This window comes from Corticium candelabrum, unplaced genomic scaffold (assembly GCF_963422355.1).
Source record: "Corticium candelabrum unplaced genomic scaffold, ooCorCand1.1 SCAFFOLD_35, whole genome shotgun sequence".
NCBI lineage: Eukaryota > Metazoa > Porifera > Homoscleromorpha > Homosclerophorida > Plakinidae > Corticium > Corticium candelabrum.
This window is the reverse complement of record NW_026912702.1, coordinates 4086-21762: the sequence shown is the minus strand read 5'-3', so window position 1 is coordinate 21762 and position 17677 is coordinate 4086. Positions and strand designations below refer to the sequence as shown.

The 17677-nt window shown below is 44.4% G+C and overlaps 3 protein-coding genes across 3 annotated transcripts; all 3 read left to right on the top strand.

Moving 5' to 3' along the window:
- The first annotated feature begins 706 nt into the window (after positions 1–706).
- LOC134197951 (uncharacterized) lies at positions 707–1452 on the top strand. Its single transcript, XM_062667303.1, has one exon. It carries the CDS (start codon positions 799–801, stop codon positions 1450–1452), a length of 654 nt encoding a protein of 217 aa, XP_062523287.1. The 5' UTR covers positions 707–798.
- An 80-nt stretch (positions 1453–1532) lies between these two features.
- LOC134197954 (zinc finger MYM-type protein 1-like) lies at positions 1533–3289 on the top strand. The gene has a single exon (XM_062667305.1). It carries the CDS (start codon positions 1534–1536, stop codon positions 3181–3183), a length of 1650 nt encoding a protein of 549 aa, XP_062523289.1. The 5' UTR covers position 1533; the 3' UTR covers positions 3184–3289.
- Positions 3290–5686: 2397 nt separating this feature from the next.
- LOC134197950 (zinc finger MYM-type protein 1-like) lies at positions 5687–6655 on the top strand. Its single transcript, XM_062667302.1, has one exon. It carries the CDS (start codon positions 5687–5689, stop codon positions 6653–6655), a length of 969 nt encoding a protein of 322 aa, XP_062523286.1.
- Positions 6656–17677: the final 11022 nt, after the last annotated feature.

Below are 17677 nucleotides of genomic sequence, written 5' to 3'. Positions count from 1 at the left end.
GCAAAACTAACTTGTTAGCAGAGCATCAAATGCAGATTACCAAACCCACTGGAACTTTCGAAACACAAGAACAACCCAAATGCAGGTGCTTTCAGCTGCATGCATGACTAGCTGAACCAGCGCGTTCCCTAAAGTCTGTGGCTGCGGCTTATTGGTCTTGCTACAGAACGAGAGAAATCAAGTCAAACACCTACACGGTGGGCGCGAGGTCTAACGTCTATTAGTATTCTACATCTTACTCTATTGCGCATACTCTACGCTGCGTCCCCTTTTTGAAAAGAAGACAGGAACTGTCTCTAGCACTAAAATCTCTACTGCAACTCTGCAAGACAATTAACACAACACAGTTTGATCTGATTCTACCTAACATAAGTCTTTGAAACGAGAAGGTTGCCTGACACTCCTCTGCGGGTCCGTGTGGTGGTAACCTCTCCTCCTCTGGACAATTGCTGCATTAGTGTTGTTGATTTTCGAATAGTCATGCGTTTGGATGGTATTTCAGCATCTTTAATTCTCAAATACATGTATTGTAGTTAGATCTTCGTTTTGTAATAATTGATGGTTGCGTTTTGCTATAGCTCTATAGTAGTGATGTTTCCGATGTTGCAAATGGTACTGACGGTAGAGATGATTCTGTTTTCATGGATCGTACACTGTATACGCGTGACCGCTGTTGGTAGGATATATACAGGGGCGTAGACACAATTCTAAAACTGGGGGGGCTTAACCAAGAGGCCTAATTGTGCTTTTGCGCATGCGCCCAGTGCACGTTCATCACCCGACTGCATCCGTATCACAATGTCTCTGATAGCGTGGCTGCGGAAAGCGCAACAACCGGATGGAAGTGTAACTAACTATCCCACTGGCATTGACCATGAAAGCAATGTCTCAGGTGAAGAAGACGCCCAAGAGCACGCCCAAACTAGCAACGTGGCTGGACCAGCCTCTACAAGTTCTGAAAGCGGCCACCACTCTCACCAGCCCGACGCAACTGATGCCTCCGAGACAAGACCGGTTGCTGGCGCCCAGCCTCAGCCCACCTTGATGCCTTGGAGTCCTCACCAACCCTTGCTGTCCTTCCCATATCGCACATTTGCTAAGCAGCAGCGAGCATTCTGTTCTTCTTGGTATAGAAGATACCCGTGGTTGCATTATCAAGAAGCAGATGACAAAGTCTTCTGCTTCTACTGCCAGGTGGCGGAGAAGAAGGACTTAGGCTCAGTTGCTCTGCGCGCTGGGAACTTGGACGATAAATTCGTGAGAACTGGCTTTACAGACTGGAAGAAAGCACTCACTAAATTTGAAAAACATCAGAAATCAGTCTTTCATCGTGATGCTATGGATATGGTGGTTGGCAAGGAACAGAATGTTGGGCAAATGCTAGGGAAAGGTTATGCAGAAGAAATGGTTGAGAATAGGAATATGTTACAGATAATTATTAGTTGCATTTGATACCTTGCTCGGCAAGGTCTCGCCATGCGTGGTCGGTCTAAACCTGAAGGTAGTGTCGCTCTTGAAAGGGATTCCAACTTAATGCAACTCCTCATTATGCGTGCTGAAGACAATCCGAGGCTCTGGAAATGGTTAGACAAATGCCAGGCCAAGTTCACAAGCCCCTGTATACAAAATGAAATTCTCAGTATCATGGCATTAATGATTCTGAGAGATGTTGTTAGGAAGGTATCGGGAAAGTGGTACACTATCATGGTAGATGAAACTACAGATTTGTCCAATACTGAACAAATGGTCTTCTGTCTTCGATACGTAGATGATGATCTGGAAGTCCATGAGGAAGTAATAGGGCTGTATAGCTTAGACTCAACTTCTGCTGACTCTATACTAGCAACAGTTCAAGATATCCTGTTACGCATGAATCTAAGGATTGACCATTGCCGAGGCCAGTGCTACGACGGCGCTAGTAACATGGCAGGAGCGAAGTCAGGCGTTGCAAAAAGACTAAATGATCTAGAGCCCCGTGCGTTGTACACACACTGCTATGGTCATGCATTAAACCTAGCGACTCAGGATGTGTTGAAAGGTATCAAGGTCATGCGAAGTGCTCTGGAGACCGTACATGAAATTACTAAGTTGATAAAAAAATCACCCAAACGTGAAAGCATCTTCAAGAAGTTTAAAGATGTTGTCACTGCTGGCTCTCCAGGACTACGGATTCTTTGTCCTACACGATGGACGGTCAGGGCTGAGGCATTAACGTCAATATCTGAAAACTACACTACACTTCAGATGACTTGGGATGTGGCAAAAGAAGCCACAAAGGATACTGAGATGAGAGCTAGAATTGGAGGAATCGCTTTGCAGATGGACACATTTGACTTCGTTTATGGTGTTGAACTTGGAAGAAAGCTGCTGAACATAGTGGACAACCTGTCCCGATCCTTACAGAGTTCTACTATTTCAGCATGCGAAGGCCAAAAGCTAGTCAGTACTACAACAACAACTATCCAGTCAATGAGATCTGATGAGTGCTTTGATATATTTTGGAAGTACGTTGAACGCAAAAGATTGTCACTTCAAGTGCCATCCCCTACCCTTCCACGACGTAGGAAAGTTCCAAGACAATTCGAGGTAGGAGAAGGTGCAACAGTACATCCAGTAGAAGTGAAGGAGATCTATCGAAGGGCTTACTTTGAGGCCATTGACTTGATTTTAGCAGCAGTCAAAGATAGATTTCATCAGAAAGGATTCAACATGTTACAGAAATTAGAGACAGTTGTAACTTCTCTTCAGCAACCCCAGCAATCGGAAGCACTGAAAGAGATTGTCAATTTTTATGGTGATGATTTCAGTCACCCAGACCGACTTCAAACACAGCTCACTCTTCTTCATGCAGGTACTGAACAGCCACTGACGGATGTACGGTCTCTGGTCGTATACCTCAAATCCTTAAGCAGTGCAGAAAGACAGTTTTTTTCTGAAGTCATCAAAGTAGTCAAGCTCATTCTGGTAATGCCGGCAACAAACGCCACAAGTGAAAGAAGTTTTAGTGCTCTCCGTAGACTCAAGACATGGCTACGTTCTACAATAAGTGAATGTCGTCTCAACTGGTCTATGATACTCCATATCCATAAGGACAAAACTGATGCATTACCAATAAAAGGTGTTGCGAATGAGTTTGTTACACGTAATGAAAGCAGAAGACGACTATTCGGACACTTTGATTAAACTCTTTTGAATTAGTAAATGTAGTGTTGTGTTGTACGCGTACTGCCTATCCCTTAATGTATCAAAGATTTGAAATACAAGTCTCAAATTCTGGGGGGGCTTGAGCCCCCAAAGCCCCCCCGGTGTCTACGCCCTTGATATAGGCGCATTGACTGAACGCTTCAGCTGTGCACATAAGTCTCAAATGACGTCGAGTGCGGCGTAATAACTGCAGGCCCGTAGCCTGGCTTCAGAAGTGGGTGGTGCGTAATACACCAAAATGGACTAATGACGTCACGTACATGTTACTTTTTAGCTTTTTGAGTTATATATATTTACTAGCTGATTAGCCCAACCTTCGTCTGTGCAACTCATGTTAATTAACACAAATTTCCGCGTACTAGTATATATAATTGGGGCATCATGCACTTCGCCTATTGAGGGGAGAAAACACAAAATACCGGATAATATATAACCCTGTATAAGTGACCAAGTATTCGCTTGAAACTGTTTGTACAGTCGCGATTTAGAAGAAGCTTTCGCGATCCTTCGACGGGCATATGTGTTGCATGTGCTTCAATCCGGCTAGCAGCTTCGTCGTCTCTTTCCGGCTGCAATGTCAACTTTTGCGAACTACAAGCGAACGCATAGATGCAGGGGACCTGCAGACTACGCGAACGACACCATATTTTAAAGTGAGAAAAGGCTGCGTGCTAGATAACTAAAGGTGGAGCGCAAAATTGCAGAGGTTTGCGAGCGCGTGAGGAACAAACATTTTGTGACGTTACAACCTACAGACGAACGCCAGCACAAAGTAAAGTACAAGAAACCAGCCACCGCCATGCAAGGGCACTGCTTAGGTACTTTTCAAAGTAGAAAAGGGCGCGTGCTTAGAAGTGAAAAGGACCAGACAGCGGTTTGCGACCACATAGGGAACAAACAATCATACGTATACGGCTGCGTCCATGCCTAGAGCACTTTTCTTTAGATACGTAGACACTAGAATTAATGTACGGATTGCATAAAAACAATAGAAAGAATTTGACATAATAGGAGCGCATACAAATATAGAGGCGCGTTTTGCGTACTATACGCGTCATTATATAGTACATTGGATCGAAAGCGGACCTTCACGGCTGAGTGGGCGGTTTATCTCCCAAACCCCACAGCCTACGGGCCTGTAACTGTCCGTTTTCTGTTTGCACATCAAATGAGTTGGTTGGAAGAACCTTCTTTACCGTAGTGCCATCACGAATTGGTTAAAAACAAACTGTGGCACCGACTCTAGAATCTAAATGTTTGCACATGAAATGAGTTGTTTCGAAGAACCTTCTTTACCGTATAGTGCCATCACGAATTGGTTAAGTGGTACACGAGGAAGTGAAATCCCCGTGCCAACATGCAGCTTGCTCATGTAAATCCTGCTTTGATGATTTTCTTGTAATGTGGGAGTCTTTCTGTTTCATTGTCTGTTCACTTTCTTTTGACTTGAAATATTAATCTTTCACTTGTGGTGCGTTGAGTGTCTCTGCCATATTGATCACATGCAACATTCTTCTCATATATTTTTGTGTATAGTCAGCACTTGTGCAGAGGCGTCGCTCAATACGGGCCTGGGTGGGCCATGGCCCCCCAATATTAGTAGGCGTGGCCGTCTAAACAATTGACAATGTCTAGTGATATGTTACTGCGTAGTAGCTAACTCCGCTTTCTACTGAAATGAAACTGTTACAAAATGTGTTAGACATGTAGGTTTTATTTCATATCGTACAATGCCTCGAAGTTTCGTACAAATTTAGCTTGCGTTACGCAGTAGTCATGTCTTCGGAACCCGGAAAGGCAGCGGAAAAACGGAAGGGTCAAAAGCTGTTAACCAGCTTCATGAAGTAGTTTCTTTCCGTATGGTGATGATTCAGTCAGTTTCGGAATATGTCTTTCTTGGTAGACGCCGTTCTACTCCTGCTGGTGTTGCGTCAAGTTCAAGGTTGTCTACGCAGGGAAGCCAGATTGGTGGTTCAGCTGAAAGGTTTAGTGTTGTCGCGAATGAACTTTCCACTGCATCAGAATTGTCATTAGAGTCTTCCCTTCATCTTTCCAGTACTTCCGAAACACTTCCAGTCTGTCTTGCTAACCGTGACCCAGAGAAAGGTCCTCAAAACGTCGTAGTCAACAATGGCCCGTACCAACCTCTTGGGAATGATTTGCAGTTGGGGGAATTTCCTAAGCGTACATTTGGCCTGAGACTGAGATCATTTCAGGAGCACTGGTATACCAAGTTCTTGTGGTTGGAGTACAGTTCGGGCATTGATGCTGCGTTTTGTTTTCCTTGCCGGCTTACAGTCAGTGTTGGATTAGACAAGCATGGAAAGCCTGATCAGGCTTTCATAAGCAGAAGATTCAAGAACTGGAAGTCAGCCGTAAGTGTTTTTGAGATCACGAAACGTTACTCAGTCATACGTCAAGTATGGGTGTGTGGCAAAGTTTGAAACAGTTGGACGTAAAAGGAAGTTTTGTTGCTCAACAAATGAGTTGCGATTATCAAGCTCAAATATTTCTCAACAGAAGTAATGTCAAAAAAATATTTGAAGCCATCCTTTTCTTAGGGCGTCAAGGCCTTCCATTGAGAGGTCATGATGAAACAGATCAGTCACTAAACAGAAGAAATTTCCTGGAGCTACTTGAGCTAATGTCCAGAAGTAGCCCAGATCTGAAGCGTCACTTACAGGGAAGAACTCACTACATCAGTCCGTCAAGTCAGAATGCGATGATAAGTCTAATTGGAGACAATATCCAACGTACGATAGTGAAGGAAGCCAAGGAAAGGGGGATGTTTGCAGTCATATGCGATGAAACCGTGGACTTGTCAAAAGTTGAGCAGATATCTGTTTGCATTTGCTATGTAACTAACAGTCTTCAAGTGAGAGAGCGTTTTCTTGGCTTTTGGCCTAAGGCAAGGACAAATGGTGAGTTTTTGTTTCAGCTGTTGACGGATGTTATGTCACGCCTTGATCTACCAATGGCTCTACTTAGAGCGCAGTGCTATGATGGGGCTGCTAACATGAGGGGTAGGTATTCAGGCTTAGCAAGCAGAGTTAGGGAAGTTGCGAAGAAAGCCGTTTACGTGCATTGCTACGCCCATCAACTAAATCTCACCTTACAAGATGCTTGCAAAGGGGTAATAGCAGTTCGTAACCAGCTTGGCATCGTTTCTACTCTTTATGAACTACTGGAGAGGTCGGCAAAACGACACTCGATTTTTCAGGAAGTGCAAAGACGACGATTGGAAGTTGACGGCCAACTGGGCAATTGCCCAAAAACGTTGAAGCGTCACTGTGAAAGTAGGTGGTCATCGAGATACTCGTCCATTCATACCGTAAAAGAGCAGTTCGAAGCAATGTTAGAAACTCTAGAAGAACTGGAGAATGATGCAATAATTGGAGCTGATGCTGCCGCTCTTCTCAAGTCCATCTCTACTTTTGGCTTTTTCTTTTAGATCTTCGTGTTGGACAAGGTGTTGAACGTAACACAGGCGATGTCTCTGTACCTCCAAGGTTTCACAGTGAATCTTCAGCTGGCAAGAAAGTACGCACAGTCTGTCATCAAAACTTTCGAAGATTACAGAAGTGACAAAGAGTTCAATTATTTATAGAAGTCTTTACTCAATGATAGTCGGAGACTGGGACTGGAGCCACCTGGACTACAGAGACAAAGGCGACTACCAAGACGATTGGATACAGGTGGTTCTGAACACCATAGTCCAAAGTATGCAGAAGAACTCTGTAGAACAATGTACTTCGAACTCTTGGATATTTTGATGACACAGCTCAGAGACCGGTCCTGCAGTGAGGATGTGACGATTGCTATGAAAGTTCAGAGTCTACTTCTAGAATCCGCAACAACTGAGGAACCGACTTACAGATGGTCAAAGATGTAGTACACTTCTACGACGACGACTTTGATGCTCTTCCAAGTCATGTGAAAGCCCAGCTTCAGGTTTTCTATAACTTTGTTAAGCAGAATGCTGGCGAAAACACCGTTCACACTGTCAAGGAATTGATCGTATTGTTTGTTGACCATGGTTGTAGAGCCTTTTTTCCAGCTGTCTTGCAACTGTTCAAGATTTTTCTGTGCACTCCAGTGACATCTGCAAATGCAGAGACATTGTTCTCTGCACTGAAAAGACTGAAAACTTGGCTAAGAACTCAAATGTCGGATGATCGGCTCCGCTCACTAGCACTCATGTCTTTTGAAAAGGAACTTACAGCAGATCTAGAAGCCAACGTCGAGGACTTAGTGTTGCAATTTGCTGATATTACTGACCAGCGTATGCCTTTAGTGTAACCCAATTAAATACATTATCATGAATATGACAACTCATCCCTTTGTATCTACCAATGTTGCTTCTCTGTGTATTGTAATACACACGCGCGCGCGCGCACGCACGCACGCACGTACACACACACGAAGCTAGTTTAGTTGAATGATTAGCACTATCGAACGCGGGGCACGATAAGAAGCCTTCCTCTTCCAGCGTGGCGATAATCCTAGCGCTGGCCTCCCAATTTTGGACGTCAAGCGACGCCTCTGATTTGTGAGAGGGTTGGTCCAGCTAGTCATATGCTTTCTTCACAATAATCGGACGCTTTGGATCAAACACCGGCCACACCTCTTGTGCTTAGCTCATCACAATTGAACTTCTGCAGAGTGAGAGATTATGTCTCCGTGTGTGTGTGTGTGTGTGTGTGTGTGTGTGTGTGTGTGTGTGTGTGTGTGTGTGTGTGTGTGTGTAAACCTAACATGGTTATCGACAAATGGCCCCTTACTTACTTCATGTCACCAGATAGACAGTATTCTGCATACTATTACATTAGTATCCATACTGATTGGCAATACAACATGTGCCAATCCGTTCTATTTGCATTTTATGATGAGTTTAATTAATCCAACACATTGAATAACAGCAAATAGCAACCTCGTAAATGTTCCTCACCATACATAAGTCATCATGCATTTACAAATTCTAATATGTGTGCTGTACAACAGTTAACAAACAACATTAAAGTAATATTGGACATTCGTGTTTTATCTTTGCTTGATTAGTTAGAGCTTCAGGAACTAGCTGTTCATGCTACAGATTAAGACTTTTTGATGTCCATCACATGGTAAAGCAAAGAACAGCATCCATCGTTATCTGTTTACTGAGTGTATATGTACATTTTCTTGCTTTGTCTGAGTAACAACCTATCAATTTTGTCTTAACAAAGTTTATACACATAACAATATTATGGCACTAACTTGTCAGTCTGTTCTGCCACTTGTTCTTGTACCTTTCAACATTTTTTTCACAACTTCTACTCCAAACACATTTTCTGCCTAAGATCTTATATATAGTCTTCGTTGAATTATAATGCATCAATAAGTAAATGTCGCTGGGGTTTAATACCAAGTTGGTAACACCAATTTCCAACATAGCTTTAGCTTGGAGTGCAGAAGTAGGATAATCTTGTTTTATAGCAGCAAATTTTCCTTTAAACAGGTTGGGTGCAAGAACTGAAGCAAACTGTTGCCAACATCCTTCTATCGTGTCAACAAGATGATTTAATTTTTCAGGTGTTACATCTACAAATTCATTATACAATATTAATTACAATTGCAATAAATATTGATATAAATGGCTGGCACACATCAAATTAACATAACTTTGAGGCATTCAAGAAATATTTCTGTTGTACATTTCAGTCTATTGAGACAGATATTTAAACGTATGTTTGCCTTTAGTGTATGCAGATAAAACTACCGCATTTTATAACACCGGCTCACAAGCAACTCATCACAAACGTATATATTATATACCTTGTTTTGGTATATATCTACGAGTTTTTCTAGAATAGTAGCAACATGATTTCTGTATGCTGCATTGATAGCCTTGATCAGCCGTCCTATTGTAGCTTAACTGGGAAATTTCATGCTGCACCATCGCTTTAGCAGAAATAGCTAGCGTAGGGCTCTCACTTTTCTTTCTCACCACATCTTCATTTAGAGGTATGCTTAACAGCTCAAACCATAACATTTTCCAGTCTTCTCATAAATCATCATCTTCGTTTAGGAGTTTGAACACTTCCAGCAAGCAACTTGCAGTTGGTTCATCAATAAGAGACTCCACTGGTGTATCATATATATAGCTTACTACAATGTGAGACATTCATTACTACAAAAACTTTATAAGACACTGTATGTAAACTGAACATACTAGTATCATGTTGCGATATTCGAAAAGCACAAGCTGTTGACATCATTTCAGTTTTCTAACAACAAAAAACAGAAAATTAAATAGACAAGAAACCTATTATACAAAAGCTTTTTACAAAGCATTCAAATTGTGGATAGCAAAGAGAAAGTCTGGAAGAAGGTTGAACATCTCGTTTTGTCACATTGCTGTACAGCAGAAAACGAGATTGTTGATATCCATCCAGAGAGATGATCGATCTCAATGTTAGATGATTTCAATGTGGATGTAGAAACATTACATTCAAATCCCAACTGCAACTTTAATCCCGGCATTCCTTGCTGTTTTGCCTTGTCAATAACATCCACAATCCACTCACGAACAGCAACACACATCTTGGCATTGAGAGGTGTACGTGTTTCTGCATGCATGACAACACTGTCATTTGAAAGTTGTATCTGTTGAGAGCAAACTCCAGTCGATGATCAGGATAAATGTGGAAGCAACCCACATTGCGATAAATAACTGCCAAGCGACGAAAACGTTTACACAGAAAAGTCAGTACTGTAGAATAATAGCTAAGGAATGCAGATGAGATCAAGCATGACAAGATGTTAAAATAATGACTTCTGTTCATTATTTATCTTATCTGATTCAACACCAACTGCATGCTCCAAAAGACTAGAAATGAAGCAAGCTTTACTTTCAAACACGTCTCGCTTCTCTTAACAATACCCGGCCTATAGATAATTTTTGTGCGACACTCATGCAACTCTTATACAAAACGCATGCGATTGAGGTCGACTCGCACGTGCGTATAGCTCATTTACATACTTTGAACTTCATTCGCATACGGATATTTATGGCGTACTACCAATGCCAAAACAATTGCTGCAGCATTAATACTCAGCACTAGAATATAATGAGAAAAAGCATTGTGTATAATGCGTTGTGTGTGTATTGATGAATAAATGCCTAGTGAATAATACTGCACTAGTAAACAGCTCTAATGCGCAGCACTAATAATATACGTAACTCTAATACGCAGCTCATTAATATGCAGCAGTAATACGCAGCACTAATGCGGAGCACTAATAGACAGCACTAACATAATGGTCCGAAACGCGAGGCATTATAACACCAGACTGCTCTATGTTTACGCATAATGCAATTTGATATTAGACCGAACTGCGAGGCATTAGCATGGTGCAAACTTAACACAAGTTCAGTTGCGTATCTTTAGCATAATGAGGTTGATCAAGCACTAGCCTTGGCCCATCTAGATATTTATGACCCGAAACTGCGCGGGAACAGGCTGCATAGATAGGACAAGGGTTCTGTCAACTCGAAGTTTGTCTGCCGTCTTTCAGTGACATCTAGCTAGCTTACAAAGGTTGCTAGAATCTTGCGGTCTAGACCAGCTAGACGATCTGGAAGGCCATACAGAAATTTTACTTCGAAATATTCTACGGACAGAACGAATGCTTGGCCAGCTCGAGAGCGAAGAGTTACTGCGTATTTACCGAACGCTGCTCACATCTATTCAAGAACGAAGAAAGACGTCATCTACAGACAGTGGCAGCGGGTTTACAGCAGATAGAGGTAAGAGTAACATCTAAGTGCGAAATTTGGTGTCAGGTCTACTCTAACGTAAACCTAATCGTCACAACGCGACATTGTCAAGCTAATTGCGCTTGCTTGTGCTTTTAGTCTCGCCGGAAGAATGTAGGCGAAGACGGTCTGTCTGCGCCAGACTATGTGCCCTCATAGGCGTAGAATACATTGTAATCAGTTCTGATCTTGACCAGATATACGGCTCCGATCAGATCCTGAAAGCTGGTATTTTCAAATGTATTTATCATCAAAAACTAATAAAAGCAGAAAGAACTGGGGTCTAATAAATTAAATAATTAATAAAAATTGACTATGGCTTGCACCTTGAAACATATAAAAAATGCATAGTGCTTGTGTGTTTGCTTAGGGTTAGAGTCAGAATTAGGGTTAGGCTTTTAGGGTTTCCCCAGCCGGACCAAGCGAATTTTTTTTGGGACACCCTTTCGACTTAACCGCTGGAGCGAACAGTGCGCTGGTAGTACGAGGCTAGCGGCGCAACCTTTGATTCTTGGTAGTCAATGGACATGTTACAACCGTGATTTTGACATAAACGAAGTGCTGCGTTTTTGCGCATCTCTCGAACAGTAACCTGCACCGTTTATTCAAAGGGAGCCCCTGTTTTGAACATCGTCTGCTGAACGTTGTTTTCTCTGTGCAAATCGACTTCAAATAGATTGGACGGCAAGTAAAGTGATTTCTAAATTACTATGAATTGCGATTAAACATTTTTTATTATTTCTAAAGTCTTTTTGGGTGCATATAGCTATGCACGTTGCCTCGATTGAATTGTACGGCAATATTTACGTTGTTACATACACTGCATACATCAAATTGTGTACTATTTATTGCAAATTTATTTTTTGTGTGCAATCATATAATATGCAATTAATAATACAATTATATAATACCTTAGGGTTAGAGTCAGAGTTAGGGTTAGGCCGTTAGGGTTTCCCCAGCCGGGCCGACCCCTTTTCCACCAGTAGATTTGCACGCAATACGACCAGAATGCCTTCGAGATGACACAAGTCGCGTGAGCGTGGGAGACCTCGATTCCAATCCTTTTAGTATGGCGCCCGACGGTGGATTCGCTCTGTCTGCTTCCGTTGAGAATGACGTCACATATTGTGGTTCCCGTGTGTCTGGCTCACGAGGCCGTGTCGTGTCGGTACGTATCGATCGGACTGTGGTCGATCCGTACGTTATCTGAGGACTCCGGAGTCTGCGCCGGTATCGCGTCAGACCGTCCCGCTGCCTTTCTCGGTTCCAGATCGTTGCTTCTTTGGTGTAACGGACTCTCTGTGGGTCGTGTCGTACATCGTGTTTTTTACAATGTGTTGTCGTGTCTGTCTAGTTTTTTGTGTCGGTGTGTGTGTGTGTGTGTGTGCGTGTGCACACGCCAGTATGTGGGTTTATTAAGTCATCTCTATGTTAAATCAACATTCGTAATTAGTGTCTTATAGTGTCGGGTTGTTAGAGTAAGCGGGCGCAGCCGACGGCGGGAGGCCGAGGCGAGTTCTGTCGATACAGGTCTCGTGGGCTTCCCCCTTGTCGCGTGGTCGGGTGTAGTCGTTACCTATCTCCACGGAAGGCATCCCCATGTCGGGTACTTTACGGTCAGTGCGGGTTCTCGGCGATTTTAGGTTCAGGGTAACGAAGGGTTAGGCCATGTATTCGTTGTTGTGGGAGTAACTATTTAGGCGATCTAACGGTGAAGGTAAAGAGTGGGGTCGGTGCGGGTTCTCGGCGATTTTAGGTTCAGGGTTACGAAGGGTTAGGCCATGCACTCGTTGTTGTGGGAGTGACCACTTAGGCGATCCAACGGCGAAGGCGAAGAGCGGGGCCGGCGCGGGCCCTCGGCGATCCCAGGTTCAGGGCCACGAAGGGTTAGGCCATGTATTCGTTGTTGTGGGAGTGACCATTTAGGCGATCCAACGGCGAAGGCGAAGAGTGGGGCCGGTGCGGGCCCTCGGCGATTTTAGGTTTAGGGTTACGAGGGGTTAGGCCATGTATTCGTTGTTGTGGGAGTGACTATTTAGGCGATCTAACGGTGAAGGTAAAGCGTGGGGTCGGTGCGGGTTCTCGGCGATTTTAGGTTTAGGGTTACGAAGGGTTAGGCTATGTATTCGCCGTTGTGGGAGTGACTGTTTAGGCGATCTTACGGTGAAGGTCTATCGACTGACAATCGGGTGGGAGAATTATTTATCGACTGTAAGAGTCGGTGTACCGTCTGTCGTACTGTTCAGTCGGTCTATCGTCTGACTAGCGTGTGAAGAAAACTATTCAGTCGGTCTATCGACTGACAATCGGGTGGGAGAATTATTTATCGACTAGCAGAGTCGGTGTAGCGTCTGTCTCACTATTCATTCGGTCTATCGTCTAACTATCGAGTGGAAGAATTTTTTATCGACTGTAAGAGTCGGTGTCCCGTCTGTCCAATTATTCAGTCGGTCTATCGTCTGACTATCGGGTCGGAGGATTATTTATCGACTGCCAGAGTCGGTGTCCCGTCTGTCTGGCTATTGAGTCGGTCTATCGTCTGACTGTCGGGTGGGGAGAATTGTTTATCGACTGTCAGAGTCGGTGTCCCGTCTGTCTGGCTATTGAGTCGGTCTATCGTCTGACTATCGGGTGGGAGAATTATTTATCGACTAGCGGAGTCGGTGTCCCGTCTGTCCCGCTATTGTGTCGGTGTATGGTCTGACTATCGGGTTGGAGAAATATTTATCGACTGTAAGAGTCGGTGTCCCGTCTGTCAAAGTTTTGAGTCGGTGTATCGTCTGACTATCGGGTTGGAGAATTATTTATCGACTGTAAGAGTCGGTGTCCCGTCTGTCAAGCTATTGATTCGGTCTCTCGTCTGACTAGCGTGTGAAGAAAACTATTCGGTCGGTCTATCGGCTGACAGTCGGGTGGGAGAATTATTTATCGACTGCCAGAGTCGGTGTCCCGTCTGTCTGGCTATTCAGTCGGTCTATCGTCTGACTGTCGGGTGGGAGAATTATTTATCGACTGTAAGGGTCGGTGTCCCGTCTGTCTGGCTATTCATTCGGTCTATCGTCTGACTATCGGGTGGGAGAGTTATTTATCGACTGTAAGAGTCGGTGTCCCGTCTGTCAAACTATTCAGTCGGTCTATCGTCTGACTATCAAGTGGGAGAGTTATTTATCGACTGTAAGAGTCGGTGTCCCGTCTGTCAAACTATCCAGTCGGTCTATCGTCTGGCTGTCGGGTGGAAGAATTATTTATCGACTGTAAGAGTCGGTGTCCCGTCTGTCCAACTATTCAGTCGGTCTATCGTCTGACTGTCGGGTGGGAGAATTATTTATCGACTGTAAGAGTCGGTGTCCCGTCTGTCTGGCTATTCATTCGGTCTATCGTCTGACTATCGGGTGGGAGAGTTATTTATCGACTGTAAGAGTCGGTGTCCCGTCTGTCAAACTATCCAGTCGGTCTATCGTCTGACTTACGGGTGGGGAGACTTATTTATCGACTGTAAGAGTCGGTGTCCCGTCTGTCCAACTATTCAGTCGGTCTATCGTCTGACTATCGGGTGGGAGAATTATTTATCGACTGTAAGGGTCGGTGTCCCGTCTGTCTGGCTATTCATTCGGTCTATCGTCTGACTATCGGGTGGGAGAGTTATTTATCGACTGTAAGAGTCGGTGTCCCGTCTGTCCAACTATTCAGTCGGTCTATCGTCTGACTGTCGGGTGGGAGAATTATTTATCGACTGTAAGAGTCGGTGTCCCGTCTGTCTGGCTATTCATTCGGTCTATCGTCTGACTATTGGGTGGGAGAGTTATTTATCGACTGTAAGAGTCGGTGTACCGTCTGTCTGGCTATTCATTCGGTCTATCGTCTGACTATCGGGTGGGAGAATTATTTATCGACTGTAAGGGTCGGTGTACCGTCTGTCATACTATTCAGTCGGTGTATCGTCTAACTGTCGGGTTGGAGAATTATTTATCGACTGTAAAGGTCTGTATTCCGTCTTGTCTGGCTATTCATTCGGTCTATCGTCTGACTATCGGGTGGGAGAATTATTTATCGACTACCAGAGTCGGTGTCCCGTCTGTCAAACTATTCGGTCGGTCTATCGTCTGACTATCGGGTGGGAGAATTATTTATCGACTGTAAGTGTCGGTGTACCGTCTGTCATACTATTCAGTCGGTGTATCGTCTAACTGTCGGGTTGGAGAATTATTTATCGACTGTAAAGGTCTGTATTCCGTCTTGTCTGGCTATTCATTCGGTCTATCGTCTGACTATCGGGTGGGAGAATTATTTATCGACTACCAGAGTCGGTGTCCCGTCATTCCAACTATTCAGTCGGTCTATCGTCTGACTGTCGAATGGGAGAATTATTTATTGACTGTAAGGGTCGGTGTCCCGTCTGTCTGGCTATTCATTCGGTCTATCGTCAGACTATCGGGTGGGGAGAGTTATTTATCGACTGTAAGAGTCGGTGTCCCGTCTGTCAAACTATTCGGTCGGTCTATCGTCTGACTGTCGGGTGGGAGAATTATTTATCGACTGTAAGAGTCGGTGTCCCGTCTGTCAAACTATCCAGTCGGTCTATCGTCTGACTTACGGGTGGGGAGAGTTATTTATCGACTGTAAGAGTCGGTGTCCCGTCTGTCTGGCTATTCATTCGGTCTATCGTCTGACTATCGGGTGGGAGAATTATTTATCGACTGTAAGGGTCGGTGTACCGTCTGTCATACTATTCAGTCGGTGTATCGTCTAACTGTCGGGTTGGAGAATTATTTATCGACTGTAAAGGTCTGTATTCCGTCTTGTCTGGCTATTCATTCGGTCTATCGTCTGACTATCGGGTGGGAGAATTATTTATCGACTACGAGAGTCGGTGTCCCGTCTGTCAAACTATTCGGTCGATCTATCGTCTGACTATCGGGTGGGAAAATTATTTATCGACTGTAAGTGTCGGTGTACCGTCTGTCATACTATTCAGTCGGTGTATCGTCTAACTGTCGGGTTGGAGAATTATTTATCGACTGTAAAGGTCTGTATTCCGTCTTGTTTGTCTATTCATTCGGTCTATCGTCTGACTATCGGGTGGGAGAATTATTTATCGACTACCAGAGTCGGTGTCCCGTCATTCCAACTATTCAGTCGGTCTATCGTCTGACTGTCGGGTGGGAGAATTATTTATCGACTGTAAGAGTCGGTGTCCCGTCTGTCTGGCTATTCATTCGGTCTATCGTCTGACTATCGGGTGGGGAGAGTTATTTATCGACTGTAAGAGTCGGTGTCCCGTCTGTCAAACTATTCGGTCGGTCTATCGTCTGACTGTCGGGTGGGAGAATTATTTATCGACTGTAAGAGTCGGTGTCTCGTCTGTCAAACTATCCAGTCGGTCTATCGTCTGACTTACGGGTGGGGAGAGTTATTTATCGACTGTAAGAGTCGGTGTCCCGTCTGTCTGGCTATTCATTCGGTCTATCGTCTGACTATCGGGTGGGAGAGTTATTTATCGACTGTAAGAGTCGGTGTCCCGTCTGTCAAACTATCCAGTCGGTCTATCGTCTGACTTACGGGTGGGGAGAGTTATTTATCGACTGTAAGAGTCGGTGTCCCGTCTGTCCAACTATTCAGTCGGTCTATCGTCTGACTGTCGGGTGGGAGAATTATTTATCGACTGTAAGGGTCGGTGTTCCGTCTGTCTGGCTATTCATTCGGTCTATCGTCTGACTATCGGGTGGGAGAGTTATTTATCGACTGTAAGAGTCGGTGTCCCGTCTGTCCAACTATTCAGTCGGTCTATCGTCTGACTGTCGGGTGGGAGAATTATTTATCGACTGTAAGAGTCGGTGTCCCGTCTGTCTGGCTATTCATTCGGTCTATCGTCTGACTATCGGGTGGGAGAGTTATTTATCGACTGTAAGAGTCGGTGTACCGTCTGTCTGGCTATTCATTTGGTCTATCGTCTGACTATCGGGTGGAAGAATTATTTATCGACTGTAAGGGTCGGTGTACCGTCTGTCATACTATTCAGTCGGTGTATCGTCTAACTGTCGGGTTGGAGAATTATTTATCGACTGTAAAGGTCTGTATTCCGTCTTGTCTGGCTATTCATTCGGTCTATCGTCTGACTATCGGGTGGGAGAATTATTTATCGACTACCAGAGTCGGTGTCCCGTCTGTCAAACTATTCGGTCGGTCTATCGTCTGACTATCGGGTGGGAGAATTATTTATCGACTGTAAGATTCGGTGTGCCGTCTGTCCAACTATTCAGTCGGTCTATCGTCTGACTAACGGGTGGGAAAATTATTTATCGACTGTAGGAGTCGGTGTCCCGTCTGTCCAACTATTCAGTCGGTCTATCGTCTGACTGTCGGGTTAGGGTTAGGGTTAGGGTTAGGGTTAGGGTTAGGGTTAGGGTTAGGGTTAGGGTTAGGGTTAGGGTTAGGGTTAGGGTTAGGGTTAGGGTTAGGGTTAGGGTTAGGGTTAGGGTTAGGGTTAGGGTTAGGGTTAGGGTTAGGGTTAGGGTTAGGGTTAGGGTTAGGGTTAGGGTTAGGGTTAGGGTTAGGGTTAGGGTTAGGGTTAGGGTTAGGGTTAGGGTTAGGGTTAGGGTTAGGGTTAGGGTTAGGGTTAGGGTTAGGGTTAGGGTTAGGGTTAGGGTTAGGGTTAGGGTTAGGGTTAGGGTTAGGGTT